The sequence below is a fragment of the Tursiops truncatus genome, chromosome 14 (genome assembly GCF_011762595.2).
Source record: "Tursiops truncatus isolate mTurTru1 chromosome 14, mTurTru1.mat.Y, whole genome shotgun sequence".
NCBI lineage: Eukaryota > Metazoa > Chordata > Mammalia > Artiodactyla > Delphinidae > Tursiops > Tursiops truncatus.
In genome coordinates, this window is record NC_047047.1 from 14035541 (window position 1) to 14053946 (window position 18406).

Below are 18406 nucleotides of genomic sequence, written 5' to 3' on the forward strand. Positions count from 1 at the left end.
CTTTCAACAGTCTAAAGAGCCGACTCCATCCTTTCACACTTCCTGTCCTGCTCAGAGTCTGGTTTGAAGCTTGATTCCACACTAAGGGATAGGAGGAAGGGAGGATACAGAGAATAACTTGAAAATGTTTGTTAGAAGCAGTCTTTGCAGTGACGCTAGAGAAAGCCCCTGGGATTCTAAGGTTGACTAAAGATTGCAGGGGGAGGGAGAGAGATGGGCTAGTTTTTCTTGACCGTTTTTAAGTAACTACTGGCTGCCAGACCCTGACACATTTTGCTTTCCAACCGCAGACACAGAGGCCGAAGCCCTGGCTGGTCTGGTCGGTGGCCAAGTTCTTGACCTGGGCCCTCCTGCCCTGAGGCCAGCAGGCTTGGCAGCCTGGTACCTTCTACGGTTCAGGACCACCTTCCCCCATAGCAGTAGAGACCCACTGGAGGGTACAGAGTCCCTGCCCAGGCCTGTGAGCAATGGAGCGGCAGGATGGGTAAAGAAACTTTTAATGAGAATCCGAGGCAGACGAGGAAGGTGTTGTGGAGGAGGACTGGTGTGCCGTCCCAGCCACCTCATGTGTACATGGCTCCATGGAGGTTCTCGAGTCGGTGCTTCTGCTGCTGCTTGCGAGCCTGAAGGAAAGAGGGTGCACTGGGCAGGGGCCGTACCCCGAGGCCTGTGGGTGAAGGGACAGGGCAGCCACCGTGGGACTGGCTCACTGTTCTCAGGCCCTGGGCACCTGCGATGCCAAGGCTCTTGCCCCTCACTAAAATCACTGGGAAGGCCGCCAGAGTCAGGGACCATGAGGCCTACTCAGGCTTGCTGAGGTGGGGAACGAGCGCATCAAGGACGGACTCAGGGAGCCCCGTCACCACCCACTCCACTTACCCAGCCCCCTACCTTATCTCGTCTATACTCCTCATAAGTGTCATCATCAGTGGGCAGCTCGTGGCGGCACAGGGGGCAGGAATTTGTCTGGGAAAAGCAGTGCAGTGTACGAGCCCAGGTCTGGTCTTGATAAGCTAAAAACCGTCTCCGGCTCCCAAATCCCAGCCCTATCCCTCTCCCGTCTCTGATCCCCCCAGCAGTCCATAAACAGAAAGCGGCTTGAGAACTGGGCCCAGGGCAGGGTGAGGGCTGGGAAAAAGGAAGCAGTACCTTGCTCAGCCAGGGCAGAATGCAGTTGGAGTGGAAGAGGTGATGGCAAGGCATCTCAATGGCAGTCTCCTCCTCCTCAAATTCCAAAAGACACACGGGGCACTTGAGCTCTTGAGGAGAGAGTGCTAATCAGGAGAGCTGCTATAGGCCCTACCTCCCAGCTCCCATTCCTGAAGGACACTTCTTGCCCCAACCTGGCCTGGAAAACTGAAGGGCCAGACCATAGTCTGGCTTCCAGAGGGGGTGGGTCTGGCAGACCTGACCCAAATAGTGGAAAGAATTAGTGTTCTCACCAGCCTGAGAGCCCCTGATGACTGTCCTGGGGAGGTTCTCAACTGCAGTCTTGGCAGCAGGTGGAGGCAGGTGGTGATCCCAATCTACTACCAACCCCAAGTCTTCGAAGTCCATCCTATTGAAAAGGGACCTGGGAAGAAGAATCCAAAGTCAGAACCAAAGAAAAATCATACTTTTGGGGCTTCCCTGGTGGTCCAGTGGTTAAGAATCCACCTGCCAATGCAGGGGACACGGGTTTGATCCCTGGTCCAGGAAGATCCCACATGCTGAAGGGGAACTAAGCCCGTGCACCACAACTACTGAGCCCGCGCTCTAGAGCCCACGAGCTGCAACTACTGAGCCTGTGTGCCACAACTACTGAAGCCTGTGCGCTCTAGAGCCCGCGTGCTGCAACTAGTAAGCGCACGTGCCACAACTACTGAGCCCGCGTGCTGCAACTACTGAAGCCCTTGCGCCTAGAGCCCATGCTCTGCAACAAGAGACGCCACCGCAATGAGAAGCCCGCGCACCGCAAAGTAGCCCACGCTCGCTACAACTAGAGAAAGCCCGTGTGAAGCAACGAAGACCCAGCATAGCCAAAACACAAAAAACCCCACACTTTCTCATTGCCCCCGCAGTCCACTAAGCATTAACAGATAAGTACTCTGCCCAGCTACTAGTACTAATAGCTACCCCTCAGTAGTGCTCACTACGTAAAAAGCACAGCGGGAAATGGCTTACAGCTGCCATCAGACAACCCCAAGCACGCAGGCTGTTTATTCCCATTTTACACATGAGACAACAGCTCAGAGAAGTTTCCCAGGCCACGCAGGAATGACCTGGTAAAGCCAGATTCCAAGTGGCAGTGTGGCTTCCATGCTTGGAGTTCCTAACGAATATGCCCACTCACAGCCACACGGCCCCTACCCCGCCCCCATGACCCGCCTATTCCAGAATCTCCTAGAGCCCCACTGCCCTGCGGCCCCGACTCCCCCGACTCGCCAGCTCGTCTTTTCCAGAACCCCCTTGCCCGGGCCCCTCCAAGGACGATCCAAATGATCGACTTCCCCCGAATCTCACTGTGGAACTAACTCTCCAGATTATTTATCCGTCCTCCTCTGAATCTACTGCCCCAGATAATCCGCCTTCTCCAGCCAGCTTCAGCCCAGTAACCTGCTGCGTGAGCCCTACCTCCCAGCCCCGCGCACCCACCTGGCGAGCTCCAGCAGCATGTTGGTCCGAGCATCCTGCTCGGAGTGCAACGGCTCGCAGTCGTGTTCATCGAAATAAGACGCCATGGCAGCGGGCCTGACACTGCCCTCAGACCCCGCTGCACCTCAGCCTCGCGGTGCTGGCCAATAAACTGGCGAGTTGAGGGAGGGTGACCAATCATAGCATCCGAAAGGCGGGCACAGTGGCTCTTTCGCCTCAGGGAAAGCGGAAGTATTAATTTTCTCACCTTTCATTGGCTCAATTAAGTCAGGTGACCAAAGGCTGAAACCAATGGCAGGGGCCGGGGCTGGTCAGAAAATTTTCGTCTTGCAGTCCCAGCCTAGAGTAGGTTCGTGGGAGGGACGTGTGGCTCGCGTCCCTAGAGCCCTGAAAAACCAAGGCTCTGGGCTGTAGGGGTCCTTCATCCGCTCTGCGGCTCAGAGAGTCTCGGCAGGACAGATGTTAGAGGTCTCTCAGAGACGGAGGGAGGCCCTGGCCCAGGGATCATGGTTCTGCGAGCCTAGAAAGGCCTGGTGTCAGGGTGCTTCCCGCTGCTCTGTCGCGGCCTCGCCGGGCACTTCTGCATCTAATTTGTTCAGGACTTGGCGCTTCACTCCTCCACGACTCCCGCAAAACAAACAAAAATTCCCTGCTCATTTCTTCTGTGTTAGGCACAATAATAAAGGGTGGGGCAGCCTCCCCAACCGAGAGGAGGACGATCCCTGCAGGGGAATCTAGGGCCTTACCAGCTCATGGAACTATCTGTGTGACCTTTAGCCCATTGCTCAACTTCTCCCCCAGCTTCTGTAAAACCAGTGGCTTGAATTGAACAAGTGGTTTGCATCCCTGGCCACCCATGAATCTCCTGGAGAGAGAAGAGGCGGGGTTGCAGCTTTAGGGAAAAAAAAAAAAAAAACCGTGTCTGATACTTAGCCTCAAAGATTCTGATTTAACTGATCTAGGCCTGGGAGTGGTATTTTTTTAATAAGCTCTATCGGTGATTCTGATGTGAGGCAAGGTTGAGAATGACTGCACTAAATGATTTGGACAATAGTTAGCATTTAGTTGGCATCTAGAACCATTACATTGAGAGAAATTGTACATAGGGTATAAATACTCCTCAGGGTCATTATCCCTTGTTACATATGTAAAACCCAAGTCCACATTCACAGGGCCTCTTAGTAGTGTTGCACACCTAAGTGCAGCACCGGGTGCTTGCCTCCATCTTCCCCGGGAAAGGCAGATGGTGGTGAGCCTAGCGAAAGTAACACGCTCTGTGCGGGTACAGCTCCACACAACTCGATGGTTTGTTCTTGTTTCTCCGTCAGTAGCCCTCACTCCACCTAACAAGGAACTGTTTCTGTTGCACACTTGACCCTGAATTCCCCTTCCCACCCGCTCTTGAGTTTGACATGCAGTTAAGGAGTTCAGGCAGTGGCTGCCCTGTTTCCCAGGTCTTGGTAGGGCCTTTCCTTCTTCCCTGGCCTTTACCCAACGATCTTACTTGGTGCCCTGAAGGCACTGCCTCCCTGGCCCTTTGAAAAGCCCCAATTCTTTCCCACAGGGCAAACTTTGTGACTCTGCATTACAGCACCATAGAAGGAAGCCCTTTCCCTTTCCTGCCACCTACCCCACCTGTGATCTGGTGTAAAGTTTGAGGGAGAAATTGGAGCAGAGGTGCTCAAGGGGAAAAGTCTCTCTGAAGGTGAGAGCCTTGTGATATAAAGATCTGGAAGTGCTTTCCTCTTTGTCCTCCTATCTGGAGTCCCATGGGTCCTCTGAACATCCCAAGACTCAGAAAAATAACAGATTTCATTCTCAGGGAAACAGACTTGGAGGGCACTGGTTGAAGGGTCTGGTTTGGGGGCTGTTGTGTCTTTACACATGCACCCCAGAAGGATCTGTCTGTAGGGTTGGATCAAGTTGAGAAGGGAGAAGGGCCATCTCCCAAGGCTGGAGTCCTTGGGAGTCCTGTTTTCCAAGCAGCCCCAGGGGTGGAGGCAGGGCAGGATGAACCAATCTGAAGACCTTCAAACACACACAGACACACATACACCAGTTTTTAACCAAACAGCAGCTTTTAACCCGACAGCAGCTTTTACTAAGCTCCAGGTGGGGCTGCCCTGGCATGGCCAGCGCATCAGGTTGCCCTCAAGGGCCAGTCTCTGGTGTAATAGGAAGTAACAAAGGTGCACAAATTGCTGCTGCCCTTCCACGCTCACTGGGGTGGCTCAGAAGGGAGCAAACTCCAGGGTTCTCTGAAGACCAGAACCGACCAGTGTGGCTATTCGGCCTCTTTTCCAGGCCCAGCTGTGTCATTCCCCAGGCCCTGAGGCAGCACCTGCATCCTGGGCCTGTGGGGCACTGCTGCCCTTGCTGCTTTGTGGGAGAAACATGGCCAACAACACAATCAGGAGGATGAGCACACCAGCGCCTACTACCAGCCCCAAGTAGATCCGGCAACGGACATTCTCCCAGCGCTTCTTCTGGGCCAGAGTCTTGGTTGTCTTGCTGAAGGCGGAGCTCTGTGGACACCCCCAGACACAGGGTAGGAGTTAGTGGTTTCCCCAGAGCCCTGGACCAGCTCCTTCCAACCCAACCCCGACAAGGCCTAGTCTCCTCCCGCAGCCTCCCCAACCTGTCAGCTCCCTTTCTCTACGCAGCCTGCCCTGGGACCCTCCCAGCCTGACTCCTGGTCTCCCACACTGGTGTAGCCCTTGACTCACAGGCCTACAGGCTCCCGCCCAGTTAACTATGCCAGTCTTCAACCTTTAGGAAGATCCACAGCTTCAAACCAAGGCCTTCGTACTTCATGAGACCTCCCCACCCATTGCACAGCTAGGCTAGGGATGCTTCAAGAAACCCACAGTCCCCACACCTTGGGTGAGCCTCAGGCCCTACCAACAGCCAGCCGGGAGACCCTGAGCACAGCCTGAGAGCTCCCTCTGAGGGCCCCTCCTAGCCTCTCCCTCCCCCTCCCTGCTTCTCCAGGCCTCACACCATGTCCAGGAGTTGGTCTGAACGCTGTTCCAGCTCCGCCAGCTTCCCGTCGCGCTCCAGGACCTTGTCGAAGTTGTTGAGCATGATTTCTGTCACCTCATCCGCCTGCCGCTGGCACTGCTCCAACTCTTTCCCTGCCTGGACACCAAGCCCAAGGTCAGGGCTACATGAGGCCCCTGCCTGGCCCTCATCTGGTCCTGAGACCTAGTGGCCTCCTTGCCCCACTGGGCAAGGGCGCGCGCACGTGCTTGCGCAGTGTATGAGTAAGGGGAACAGCGCCTTTCATGTAAGGGTCTGATATGTGCAGAGGGAAGGGCTGGCCTCTTGGGTGTGTACGGCTCACATTTGGCTCCTCCCCTTGCCCATCAAGGCAGGTCCTAGGTCTGCCTTGACTTCCAGCATCTTCGCTTCCTCTAAGTTGCCTGAGGATGGGACCTTCCCAGGACCCACCCTCCCAAAAAGCAGACACTTGGCTCACCTGCTCTAGGACGGCCTCAACCTACTGTGCACCTGCCCTGTGGCTTCCCACTGGCCTAAGGAGGCAGCAAAGAACACAGAACCAAGCTACTTGGCCAGAGCCAGACAGGGAGGAGATCCAGCCCACTGAGCTAGACAGATAATTTTGGATCACCACACGTTATAGCCTCTGCCTAACCCCACAGACACACACACACACACACACACATACACACACACACACACACACACACACACACACACAAAAACTGAGATCAGATTTCGCTCCCCTCCTTCCTCCAGCCTCTGACTGGTCAAGCCAGTTCTGCCTCCTGGCCTGACCCTGCTCCCACATCAATGCTCAAAGTCGATTCATTCGCTGTCTGCCTGGGAGCCTCGGCCTTCCTGGCCTCTGGCCTCCAGCTTTCCAGCTAGCCAGGATCTTCACTGGGATCCAACTCACACAGGAGAGACCAGCTCTTGGATTTCCCAGCCTGGGCAGCAGCCTCACCTGACAAAAGAACCCAGCTCATTTCAGAGGACTGGGAAGGGAGATGCAGGGTCCAAGCTGGGGGAGAGGCCAGGAAGAGGAAGAACACATGGATCACAAGCAAGAAAGAAGCTGGGCTTTGGATACATGCAACTGGGAGAGACCCAGGGCACGAGGCCCTGGTGAGAGCTGGAGGTCCAGGGACACGTCGGGAGATGAATCCCAGGGGACTAACAAACCACAGGAACTCCCTCCTCCAGCCCTGTCCCCCAGAGCCCAACCCTGTTCTCATCTCCTCCCCACAGAGCATGGGCCAGGCTCCCTTTCCTGCCAGACTATATTGCCCATTGTCTGCGGCAAGACATTTTGGCACTTGACTGAATTCCACTTAAAACCAGAGAAAGGGAAGGGATCTGGTGGTCACAGAGGGCCACCTCCTACTCAGTGAAGAATCCCCGTTCAGGATCCCTGCAGCTGCCTTGCATGTAACCTCCAAGCATTCCCAGTATATGAATCCTATCTCCCCAACTGGACCACAAGCTCCCAGGGGGAGGGCAGGGGCCAGTGCTCTGCCTTTGTCTGCCACCAGCCTGGAGGCCCAGGAGGCCAGCACAATGCTGACCATCTACAAGGACTCAATGAGTGAGCCAATTGCATTATAACTTATCCAAATGCAACTGTCATTCTCAAGTTTGTTATTCCAGTGTGTTTATCTAGCCCAGCAGGAGTTTCAAGGGGCAGGCATCTGAAACCCAAGTAGGTCAATATTTACTCATGAGCTAGAAAAGCAACCCATTTTGAGAGGGGGCCGGCAAACCACGACAGAGCGGTACACTCATGGGCTGGGGGAAGCAGTAGCTGGGGAACAAGGAAGCATTATGAAGAAAGCAGGGAAGTTGTACCCATCTCTTGAGTTTTCCTGAGTCAACCACCATCACCACTATTATGACGACTAAATTATTCAACAAGTCTCCATTACTTGGAGTCTCTCACATTCAAATAGTCCAAGGCAAAAACCTGGGAATGGACCAAGATTCAAAAATGAGAATCAGGGCTTCCCTGGTGGCGCAGTGGTTCAGAGTCCGCCTGCCAATGCGGGGGACACGGGTTCGTGCCCTGGTCCGGGAAGATCCCACATGCCGCGGAGCGGCTGGGCCCGTGAGCCATGGCCGCTGAGCCTGCGTGTCCAGAGCCTGTGCTCCGCAACGGGAGAGGCCACAACAGTGAGAGGCCCGCGTACCACAAAGAAAAAAAAAAAAAAAATGAGAATCACTGCTAGAGACTGGTGGGATGTTACATATCATTTTTTTCTAACCTAAATGCTACAGCTGTTGTCATCTTATTCTCCAACATGGGGTGATGTTGGGTCACATTCTTCAGGAGAGCTGGCTGTGCCTCCCACTGCAAGCTGTAGCCTCCTTCCGCCACTGAGAAGCCAGGCCTGTCTGGAGCCCAGATGGGCCCAGGCCTAAAAGAACACATTCGTTCCAGGGAACACAGAGGCCTGAGGCTCAAGTCTCTAGCCCTCCTTGGCCCCCCTCAACCAGAGGAAAAAGGACACTGTATGCACGGGTCTCTGCTGGCACGGTGATTCAAATAAAGAACTGCGGGTGTGGAAGGAGGTAAGAGACCGGAGGACGGCCACGCTGCATCCTGCCACATAGAACTCAGCATAGCGCCTGGCACACCGTGGATGCGTGGAAAATATTTTCAGAATGAGTTGGGCCGGTTCTTGAAAAGATCGCTATAGGCTGGGGGAAAGAAGTGTGTATGATACAGTTAGAGAAGAGTAATGAGTTTGCCCCATGAGATACAAATAGCGAGTGTTGAGCCGCCCACAGACAGGTGATTCCTGAGAACCAAGAGGGACCGGGGATGGGGGCGGGGGGCACGTGGTGGAGACTACGGCCACAGGCAAACAGAGACACACTCTGGACAGTGACGGACCTGGCAGAGGGTAAAAGTCAAGATGAGGAAGCTTCCATGGAGGGAGGGATGGATCAAGAGCTTATGTAGGTTTCTGAGCCTGGAGGGGCGTCAGGAAACTTTCTCTGTTGGTGGTAGACTGGCATGAACGAAAGTGAGATAATTCAGGCCAGAGGCCACCAGAAGGCATGTAGAAATGCTACCTGCAAGGGTACGTGGAGAGGTCCCCAGGCTGGGGGGCCGGGAGGAACGGAGGGCAAGAGAGGAAGGGTGGGTGAGAGAGGAAGGGAGGGTGAGAGGCACTTCCGAGCTTGGGTAGGGGCAGCATTGTTGGCAGACGGAGGATGGTAGTTACACAGGAAATCGACAGACTGTTACCCGGTGTGCAGAATACCCCTCCTTCAGTTCTCAGATCTCTTCTCGGGTTTTTCCAGGCCAAATACAGCTGGTTTCTCTGAAAAGAAAGCTCTTAAAAACCTCCCTGTCCAAACTCTCCTGTCTCCCCTCTTTCCTGATTAGTGCCTACGAAACCCTACCCCAGCTGTCACTGTTGTCATCTTCAGAGGGACCCGGGCAGCGACCTGGTGTATCACCTCCTTCCTGGGTCAGCGCTCGCCTGAGCTCAGAGCCTAAGAGCCGGGCTCTGCATTACAGCCCTGGGTTCCTTCAAATCCTGCCTCTGCCACTCACCAGCTGAGTGACTAAAGACTGGGGATAGGACCTTTCTGACCCCTCTGCTTCCTCATCTATAAAGTGGTGACAATAATATCTCCCATAACATTAGCTAAGGCATGTGGCATGTTATAAATAAAGTGCTTAGCACAAGTCCTGACACATACTAAATGCTCAATAAATAATAGCTATTATTGCGGTAGCCCAAGTTTCCTTAGGTTTTTTTTTAGCTGTCAGATCCCAGGAACCACACCTGTGGTCAATAAAACCTCTTAAATATTTTTACAAAATACACAGCCAAGCAAGCTCTTCCCTGTTGCCACCTTGTGCACTTAATCGTTTCTAACCTAAATATAAAACTTGACATGGGCCTTTGATAACCTATATCTATTTTATTTCCATCAGGCGCTACAGGCTGTTGAGAAGGTTTTACCTCTTGACAGTAATAATTAGCTCCCACTCGATGAGCACGTATTCTGAGCTGAGAACTGTGCTGCTAGCTCTTTGTTCACTTTCTCATTGAAGCCTCATGACAATCCACTGAGGAAAGTACTCTCACCCCAGTTTTATACGAAACTGAGGCTCGGAGGGGTTAAATCACCCATCCAAGGTCACGGAGCCAGTGAGTAGAAGATCTGGGAGTTGAATACACTTAGTCTCCAAGGATCACATTCTTAACCCCTGTGTTAAACTGGATGCGGGTAAAGGGAGGTCGAATGCTTTAGCTGGCTGGCTAAAGACTCATCAAGTTTGATGCTGCCAACTCAACTTGTGTGCATATGAGGGAGGCCTGTGGCTCAAAACCCAAATGCTTGGCACAGAGCATGAGTGAGGACCATCTACAGGATGAATGAATTCATTACCCATTCAATTTCTATTTTTCCCATCACTATTTTGTTCCTACTCTATCCCCTATACCAGTTCCCGTGACTGACACAAAGGAAATGCCCAAGAAACACTTGTTAACTGAATGAATCAGAAAAGAGGAGAAAAGAAGGGAAAGCAAGAAGGACCAGGTAGGGAAGGCGGATGGGAAGAAGGAAGGGAGAGTGCTGGGGGTGGACAAAGGGGCAGGAATAAGAGAAAAAACAGAGGGAAGGGGCTAGGAGATGGTTGGGAGAGAGAGATCAGTCCCCAGGCTCAGATCCACTACTTGCCTCAGATGAACCTGTGAGAGTCCCAGAGTTTCCCAGTAACCCCCAGTAAATTATCACAGCCTCAGCCTTCATTTCAAGAGTTTCCTCTTCTCAACAAGTGCTAAGGCCCAGCCGCAAGCCCATCCTAACCCTGCCTGATTCCTTGCTCTGCACGCTGGGAAGTGGGCTCTGGGCTCCGTCCCATTCCCTGGGCCTCCCTCAGTTTCCTGGCCTGGCCTTAGAGCTCAGTGCTACCTTCCTGCCCCGCTTCCTCTTCCTGCCTCCAGTTCCCTGGAGATGAGGCCATCCAGGCATCTCGACCCCCAGCCAGGCCACATCCACATCCATCACACCTCTGCTGCCTTTTCCATGGCAGAATCTTTTTTTTTTTTTTATGGCAGTATCTTTTTTTTTTTTCTTTTTGGTCGTGCCATGTGGGATCTTAGTTCCCTGACCAAGGATCGAACCTGCGCCCCCTGCATTGGGAGGGCAGAGTTTTAACCACTGGATCCCCAGGAAAGTCCCTCCATGGCAGAATCTTAAAGCACCAAGCCTGCTTCCTGCCGGGCACAACTTCCCCAGGAATTCCAGGGGAGGGGAGAAGTGACTGGCACCAACTGCTCCTGACACCTTTGCCTGGAAATGACAAGTGGGGACAGAGGCCAGAGTCTACAGCAGGAGCGGGGGATGACTCAACTCAGAATGTGTCCCTAGGTACGGCTTAGAAGGGAGTCAGGCTATGCCACACTCTGATAACTTCAGTGGAACTTTTATAGTAAACATCTTACTTACTCTGTCCCCAGGGGAAGGAGTTTGCCCTCCAACATCCTGCCACAGGACTGGCTTCAACCACCCCATCGGCTCAGGTTTCCAACCCCTGGGCCAGACTTGTGTCCTCACAGCACCAGGAAGGGCTGAAGAGGTCACCATATTACCCACCGCTTCTCAGGAGCAGGTTCTGAGGGCCAGGCAGGTCTCTGCCATTGTACCTCCTCTAACCCCCTAAGGACCCAGCAAGGCGGGTATCGCTGACCCCACTTCACGATGCGGAAAAAGAGGCTCAGGGAAGCTAAGTGACTTGCCCGGGGTCACAGAGCGGGTAAGTGGCCACCACCAGGATCTCAGCCCGGAGTCTGACTCCGAAGCTGGTGCTCGTAACCGCTTGGCCCCGGCAAGTGGGAAGCCGGAGTCCAGCTCACTCGGCGCTGGGCAGTCGGGACCCTCGCACGCCGCCCTTTCCCTCCCGCGATGCGCGCGACGAGCTGAGGGTCCGGCCCCGGTCCTGCTTCCGGGCGCCGTCCCGAAGGACGCCCCCACCCCTTGGACTTCGGACTCATGCCTCGCACCCCTCCACGCTCGCCCTCTGCCCCGGCCCCGGGCCCTCACCATCGCCGCCGCCGCTGCCTCTCCGCTCCGGCTCCTCTGCCCGAGCGGCCGCAGTGCCAGGGATCTGGGAGGAAGCGGAGGGCGGGGCGGGGCCTGCCTGGCGGGGGCGGGGGGCGAGCCTTCTGGGAGCGGCGACCGAAACCAAGTCAAATCAGTCAAATCAGAAGCGGCCGGCGATGGCTCCCGGGGTCCCGGTTCGGCACCTCTCCCCGGGCCGCCGGCGCCCGGCTCGGGATGACTCCCCAGCCTGGTGAAGTGGGGCCTCCGCCCAATCAGCGTGGTGCCTGGTCTGCAACTCGGGACCCCAGTCTATGAAATGGTCCCAGTGGAGTGGGTTCTGGAACGGGCTCAGGGAATCCTCTCTGGAACTGCATCCCAGCTCAGGTAGACCGGGTTGATCTGGGGAGGAATCATTTATTCATTCAACAAGCACCTGTAGGAGCGCCATTGTCCTGCACTGTGCTAGGCGCAGGAAACGCAGTGAACAGCTGGACAGGGTCTTTGCCACCTTGGTGAGTGCAACTCACCCATAACCAGAAACCGACCACGCCAAAGTTTTGAAACTAAATAAAGTTTATTCACAATAAATATCATGAGTGCACTACCTGCCACTGGAGGGTACATTTTAAAACGGTCAATTGTATGTTTTGCGAATTTCACCTCAATTAAAAGAGAAAACAGGGCTTCCCTGGTGGCACAGTGGTTGAGAGTCTGCCTGCCAGCACAGTGGTTGAGAATCTGCCTGCCAATGCAGGGGACACAGGTTCGTGCCCCGGTCCGGGAAGATCCCACATGCTGTGGAGCGGCTAGGCCCGTGAGCCATGGCCACTGAGCCTGCGCGTCCGGAGCCTGTGCTCCGCAACGGGAGAGGCCACAACAGTGAGAGGCCCGCGTACCTCCCCCCAAAAAGAGAAAACAGACCCCCATGGAGAAGGTGCTAGCTCTAGCTTTTTCTTTCTTTCCCCTTCACCACGTGGGCAAGTGCAGCCCTGTCCTGATATGACCCCCTTCCTCAGCTGGAGGATGAGGGAGGCCGGTGTGTCTAACCTGTCCAGAGCCTTCCTGAGCTGAGTCTATCCATCCTCAGCCTGCCCTTTCACTGCTGCAGAGAAGCCGCCAGCCACCTGTTCTCTATCCCAGCACATACCATCCCAACATCTCAAAGGTGGCCCCTCTTGAGGAAGGGGGTTGGGGGCTTCCCTCTCCCATGTTGAGCCCCATGTGAGCACAGACCCCACCCCCGGCCTGGACGGACTAGGTCCCAATCACCCCAGTTGCTTGGACCTCGAGTCCAGGAGTGGACTGAGAAGAGAGAGGATGGACAGGGTCCTGACAAAGTCTGCCCCCAGGGTCTCTTCTGTGCTTTCCTGCCTTCCTAGTTTTCGGGGCATGATTCTTTTTTTTTTTTTTTGGCTGCACTGCGTGGCATGTGGGATCCTAATTCCCCAACCAGGGATCAAACCCACGCCTCCTGCACTGGAAGTGTGGAGTCTTAACCACTGGACCGCCAGGGAAGTCCCCGGAGCATGATTCTAGAACCTGACTTGCCAGTACTAGTCCCCAGTCCTGTTTCCCAACCCCGCCCCTTCCAGATTCCCTCCCCAAATCAGGTTCTTTTCAATTCTGGAAAGCCTATGGGGGAAATAGGGACAGAGATGACATAAACCCTTCCCCCAAACCAAGGCGCACTGGGCACTGGAAAGAGTGACAATGATGGTGGAACCTGGTGGAGAGGAGGGAGGCCCAAAGACAGAGAGGTCCATTGTCCATGGAGGGGAAGGAAGGCCATAGGCCCTGTCCTGTGACACTGACTGTGCCCAGCCACGAGACACGGGTGAGAGATGCTCACCCCCTCAGGACAGCTGAGACCCAGAGGCCCTGCTAAGTTCCAGAAGGACAGGGGCAGACAAAAGACAAATAGAACTCGCAGAACCACAAGAGAAGGAAAAGCAGTTCAGTTCCTCTAACCCCCTCACTCTAAGACTACAACAGGGCCACCAAAGAGAAATGGCAATGATGGGAGGGGTGGGAGGCCCTTAACCAGATTCCTAAATGCTATGCCCAGGTAGGCTTCATGTCTCGGCTAACACTTCCAGCAGAAAACTAATAAAGGAAATGGCAAGTCCCAGAGGGGACACTTAAAAGTCTTACATACTACCCTAAAATGCTGGGAAGGTTTTGAATTTTCCATACGCCAAGACCTCCAGAAAATTCCTGTTCTTGAGACCAGTGACAATGATGGAACAAGGGGAGATAAAAAAAGACAGAGAGTTTCCATCTTTCTTCTCCAAACATATGCTCTCCACTCCTCCAACAGCTTGGGCCTCCAATGGGAGGATCTCTGCCAGAGGGCGTCTTTAGGGAGAAAAGAAATGGAAGGGCCAAAGGCAAAATGGAAAGGGAGAAAGTACCTCACATGCATAGGGATACTGAAAGGTCTTTATTGCCCACTGGCCACCCTCAGTTCCATCAGTTTCCCAGCCATGTGCTGGCCCTTCTGGGTCTCTCCAACCAACTCTGAGGACCCCTGAAACACAGCCACAGTCCAGCTCTCTCCTTCTGGGGACCAAGGTGCTCCCTGGGTCAGACAGTGTGGTAGAGGGGCCCCAGAATGAGGGGCGGGAGGATGGAGCATCATTCCCTGTGGAGAAGGACAGGAGAGAGGGCGCCTCTTGGCACCCACTATGGAAGGCTGCCCCCCAAGAAGAGGGCAGGGTGGGAGGGGTTCCCTAAGTTACTTAAGGGATGGCACCCGTGGCAAAGAGCACGATGAAGAGGATGATGATAAAAACAATCACGCAGATGAGGACGATCATCTTCACATTCTTCCACCAGAACTTCCGAGCCACCTTCTGCGATGTGGTCTTGAAGTGCTCGGACTGTTGGGAATAAGGCAGAATCACCCAGTGCCTCCCGCCGCTGGGATGAGCACACCGAGACCCACACGCCATACATCTAAACACTTAAGTGCTACGTTGAGGCAACAGACTGCTAAATAAAATAGTTAGTTCTGTCCTCCTACCTTGACAAATGTACCTTCACAACCATCTGGTGAACCAATTCAAATTCAGAATCCTTGGGCTCCCTCTGGTCCCCTGCCTGCCCCCTTCTCTTCTTTTTTTTTTTTTTAACATCTTTATTGGGGTATAATTGCTTTACAATGGTGTGTTATTTTCTGCTTTATAACAAAGTGAATCAGTTATACATATACATATGTTCCCATATCTCTTCCCTCTTGCGTCTCCCCCCTTCTCTTCTTACCACCGCACTGCCATGCACACTGAGGGGCCTCTGATGCATGCTCACACCCAGGGTTGTGACACTGGCAGCACAACCCACCCTTGGGAGGGCAGACACTGGGGCTGAGGGGTGCAGGCTCCAGGTGGACACATCTCCCTGGTTCCATAACTTCTGGCCACATGAGGACCGCTGAAGCTGGAGGAGGGGCCAGGGCAGTCCAGGGGTTGGAACTGAGGGAAAATGCTCTTCCTCTCCCAACTTGAATTGGAGAAATTGTTTCCCTGGGCCATGCTTCCCAGCCTGGGCTGTGGAAAGAAACACTAAGTCCCAGGGAGTGAAATGAGCTATGCTCAAGATTACACACAGGACTCAGAAAGCCATGGCCAGTCTCTCTCCGTGGACACGGAATCTTAAGTCTCCAGCCCTCTGTTGAACTTTAGAGTTACTCCCTCCCTGAGCAGCTGGCTTCAGCCTCTGGCTGGAGGGAGAGAAGAATGAGATCTAGCAAGATGTGTGGGAGATATTATTCCAGCCTTCAGCCAGCAGAGGATCCTGGGATCAAAGACTTTTACTCCTCTTCCCAGCTTCTTTTTAAAGCTGGCTCAGCAAAACTCTAACAGTTTTCCACCCCCTGCCTAATAACTCCTGAGGAAGGCCAAAGGCCCTAAGAGGATTTTCTGGAGCCAATATTTTTGTCCTGGGGAGGCCAGGTCCAAATGATTGTCAAGGGCAGCCTTCAAAGTGAAAGTCGATTTCATAGGAGAGAAGCCTAAGACAGCACAGGCTGACTGAGCCATCCATCAGTCTCACAAAATGTCTCCATGGGTCCACCCCCGCATCCCCAGCCCCAGTCCTTGAACCCATTCCCTGGACCCCAGTACCAATCAGTGGAGTAGAGCAGAATCAGAAGTGGGGATTCAGCTCACATCAATTCCCAACACAGGTAAAAAGGCAGACTTCCCTCCTGATCATTCTGCCACCAAGACCACCAAGCCTCAAGCCCCCAATAATCCTCCTCCCCCCTCTTCCCCTGGCCCCCACTGGGCTCCCCATCATCTCACTGTGGCTTCCAGATCCTCTGTCTTGTTACGGAGATGATCCAAGTTTTCTCCCCGGGCCAGGATCCGCTCCACATTCTGGGTCATAATATTCTTGACTCCCTCCACTTCGCTCTGCAGGTTTCGCACACGGTCATCTCCTCCACCACCGCTGGCCTCCTCCTGGGCAGCCACACAGGGGTTAATTAGGCCGAGTGCCGGAGGGACTGAGACTCAGCCTCAGAGGCCGGAGGAGACGGAGGCCTAAGGTGGACTTAGCTTTTTGTAATGCTTGAACTGTTTGCAGAGAGAATGTTTTCCTTGTAGTACTTGTGTAATCAAAAACAAATGCATTTTTAAGCCCCAGATGGTGAGAGCCATGCTAGGAGACAGACTGGATCCAACTTCTTTGTGGGTTTTCAGGGCACGTGAGACGACAAGAAGCACACCCCCAAAGCCCTCTCCACTGCTTCCTTGTTCCTCGGAGAGGGTCAGAGGAGACCGCTGAGCCAGCACCTCACAAGGCACAGCCCCACCATTACCTGTGAATTCCCACATCCCACCGGTCCTCATTAAAAATGCCTGTGCCCCTCCCCCCACAGACCACCCTCCCCTAGCCTAACCCGCCCTCTCTTCAAGACAGCAGCTGGAGAGCTGCTCCGGCCTCCTGGGCAGCCTGAGCCACGGCAACCAGGCTCCAAGTCCCTCACAAGGCCCCGCGAGAGACAGCCGTTGGGCCACAAACTTCTGCTTTCCCCACCACTAAGGTCCTCGCGTAGGCACCATGCCATTGCCTACTTAAGCAAGTATGAAACATACAGACAGCAGCCTGGGTGTTGGGGGAAATGGAGGGCAAGTCCTCCCTGGCTGATGCCTCATCCTCAGGCTTTCTGATAAGGTTTTTGAACAGGGAGGGAAAAACACTACTAAGCTCCTCCCTCCCTGACCCACTAGACTTCCAGACACAAGCCAGGGGCGTGGGTCCAAACTAGATTATTACAGAGAAGCAACTTGTCTTTTTTTTTTTTTTTTTACAAACCATCAGCTCTCTTCCTCATGTTTATGGAGAGGGGGCAGTTTCCTTGGACTCGACGGAGAGACAAATTCTTTGGGTTTCTGTACAGGGATAAAGTGAGGGGCAGAGCGGGATTCCTGCCGCTGGGCTGGAATCTGCGCTGGGAACAGCAGAGGCACTGCCCAGGAATGTCACAACACCCGAAGGCCAAAGGCCGGAGGGCTGGAGGAGGAGATGAATTAGGAGCTCACACTCCCACCGAAGCTCCACTCCGGGCCAGCTCAGGGCTCAGGGGAGGGAGGGGGCAGAGAAGAGCAGGAACACCCGCCCGGGCAGCTCAGACCTATTTGCAGCCCAGCTGTCAAAGAAGAGAGGTCACAGTCAGCGCTGGCCCAGCCCTCAGATTTTGCCACCAGCTTTCCTTTGCTGCTCCCCAGCCCCCAGCCCCCTCTGGCTGCTCGTGAAATCAGCCCCTTCTTAGTTTCCCGCTCTCTCACCATGTTTCCGAGCGGCTCGGGCCTGTCGGCAGCAGGACTCTCGCCTAGCTTGTTTCCTCTCGGGCAGCCGTCGGTTCACTTCCTGCTTGTCCAACTTTCAGCCTGCCCCCGCCCACCTCGCCTCCAGAGCCTCTCCGGCCACACCTCGCTCAGGTTCCCCAGGTAGGCGGGCACTCCACTGCCCTCCCAAGTCTCCTGGGAAACCAGGGCTTAGGCTTAAAGCGACAGGGCTCCCCCGCACCACATTTCTAACTTGTCAGGAACAAGTAAAGAAAGATCAAGCAGTCCTCCTAGGTTTCCTGGTATAGAAAGGGCAGCCGTCTCCTTTTTTTATTTTTATTATTTTTTGGCTGCACCACGCGGCATGCCGGGGATCTTAGTTCCCTGACCAGAGATGGAACCCGTGGCCCCTGCAGTGGAAGAGCGGAGACTTAACCACTGGACCGCCAGGGAAGTCCCCCATCTCCTTTTTTTATGTGCTGAGTATCTCACCCCCAATTCTTAGAGACTGAAATCAACCCTAAGCACCCTGCCAGACCTTGTTCGCATGGAAACAGAACACAGATATGAACATTTCTTGCTGGACAACCCTTGTTCCCATGTCCGTCTTATTGCAGAAAGTATTGAAACCCCCAGAGTCTGGAACGCTGTAATCCTGGGCTCTGGTGTCGGAAAGCTGCACACTGAGTGAACCTTTTCACCTGCCTGGGTTTTGCAAGTGCTGATGCTTAACCTCATAGGGTGGTGGTGAGGAGTAAAAGGATAGCACATGCCATGTGCCTAGTACAGTGCCTGGAACAAAGGGCTGCCCACTGCTCAAATCAGGGAATGATGGCTCACCAACCCTCCTTTCCTTCCAGAGTTCAACAATCCTGCACGTCCCTTCAGAGGCCACCACGTCGGTTGGTGAGCCCCAT

The 18406-nt window shown here is 54.2% G+C and overlaps 3 protein-coding genes across 5 annotated transcripts; all 3 read right to left on the reverse strand.

Annotated features, from left to right (window-relative positions):
* Nucleotides 1-480: 480 nt before the first annotated feature.
* On the reverse strand, nucleotides 481-3320 carry RNF181 (ring finger protein 181). Of its 3 annotated transcripts, none has more exons than XM_033838796.2 (5): nucleotides 2635-3320; nucleotides 1443-1573; nucleotides 1150-1259; nucleotides 892-999; nucleotides 481-623 (listed from the first exon to the last, which is right to left on the reverse strand). In XM_033838796.2, exons 1-5 carry the CDS (start codon nucleotides 2718-2720, stop codon nucleotides 564-566), a joined length of 495 nt encoding a protein of 164 aa, XP_033694687.1. In that variant the 5' UTR covers nucleotides 2721-3320; the 3' UTR covers nucleotides 481-563. The 3 variants fall into 3 exon arrangements, with proteins under 3 accessions (XP_033694687.1, XP_033694688.1, XP_033694689.1); XM_033838797.2 differs by having other exon boundaries at nucleotides 892-966; nucleotides 2635-2791; XM_033838798.2 differs by lacking the exon at nucleotides 892-999 and having other exon boundaries at nucleotides 2635-2791.
* On the reverse strand, nucleotides 481-17644 carry VAMP8 (vesicle associated membrane protein 8). The gene is made up of 6 exons (XM_073791186.1): nucleotides 17490-17644; nucleotides 16002-16160; nucleotides 11701-14579; nucleotides 1443-1573; nucleotides 1150-1259; nucleotides 481-623 (listed from the first exon to the last, which is right to left on the reverse strand). The coding sequence occupies exons 1-3, from the start codon at nucleotides 17490-17492 to the stop codon at nucleotides 14439-14441; spliced, it is 303 nt and encodes a 100-aa protein (XP_073647287.1). The 5' UTR covers nucleotides 17493-17644; the 3' UTR covers nucleotides 481-623; nucleotides 1150-1259; nucleotides 1443-1573; nucleotides 11701-14438.
* VAMP5 (vesicle associated membrane protein 5) lies at nucleotides 4694-11798 on the reverse strand. The gene is made up of 3 exons (XM_033838799.2): nucleotides 11701-11798; nucleotides 5635-5772; nucleotides 4694-5159 (listed from the first exon to the last, which is right to left on the reverse strand). The coding sequence occupies exons 1-3, from the start codon at nucleotides 11701-11703 to the stop codon at nucleotides 4950-4952; spliced, it is 351 nt and encodes a 116-aa protein (XP_033694690.1). The 5' UTR covers nucleotides 11704-11798; the 3' UTR covers nucleotides 4694-4949.
* Nucleotides 17645-18406: the final 762 nt, after the last annotated feature.

What these genes read in the sequence shown, in the direction of transcription:
- VAMP5 (XM_033838799.2), bottom strand. An exon ending in CAGACCAACTCCTGGACATG is followed by an intron (nt 5,160 to 5,634) that starts GTGTGAGGCCTG and finishes GGGTGTCCACAG; the next exon opens with AGCTCCGCCTTCAGCAAGAC.
- VAMP8 (XM_073791186.1), bottom strand. An exon ending in CAGAGGATCTGGAAGCCACA is followed by an intron (nt 14,580 to 16,001) that starts GTGAGATGATGG and finishes TATTCCCAACAG; the next exon opens with TCCGAGCACTTCAAGACCAC.
- RNF181 (XM_033838796.2), bottom strand. Translation starts at nt 2,720, where the DNA reads ATGGCGTCTTATTTCGATGAACACGACTGCGAGCCGTTGCACTCCGAG. An exon ending in TTCTGCCCTGGCTGAGCAAG is followed by an intron (nt 1,000 to 1,149) that starts GTACTGCTTCCT and finishes TATCAAGACCAG; the next exon opens with ACCTGGGCTCGTACACTGCA. An exon ending in AGGAGTATAGACGAGATAAG is followed by an intron (nt 624 to 891) that starts GTAGGGGGCTGG and finishes TCTTTCCTTCAG; the next exon opens with GCTCGCAAGCAGCAGCAGAA.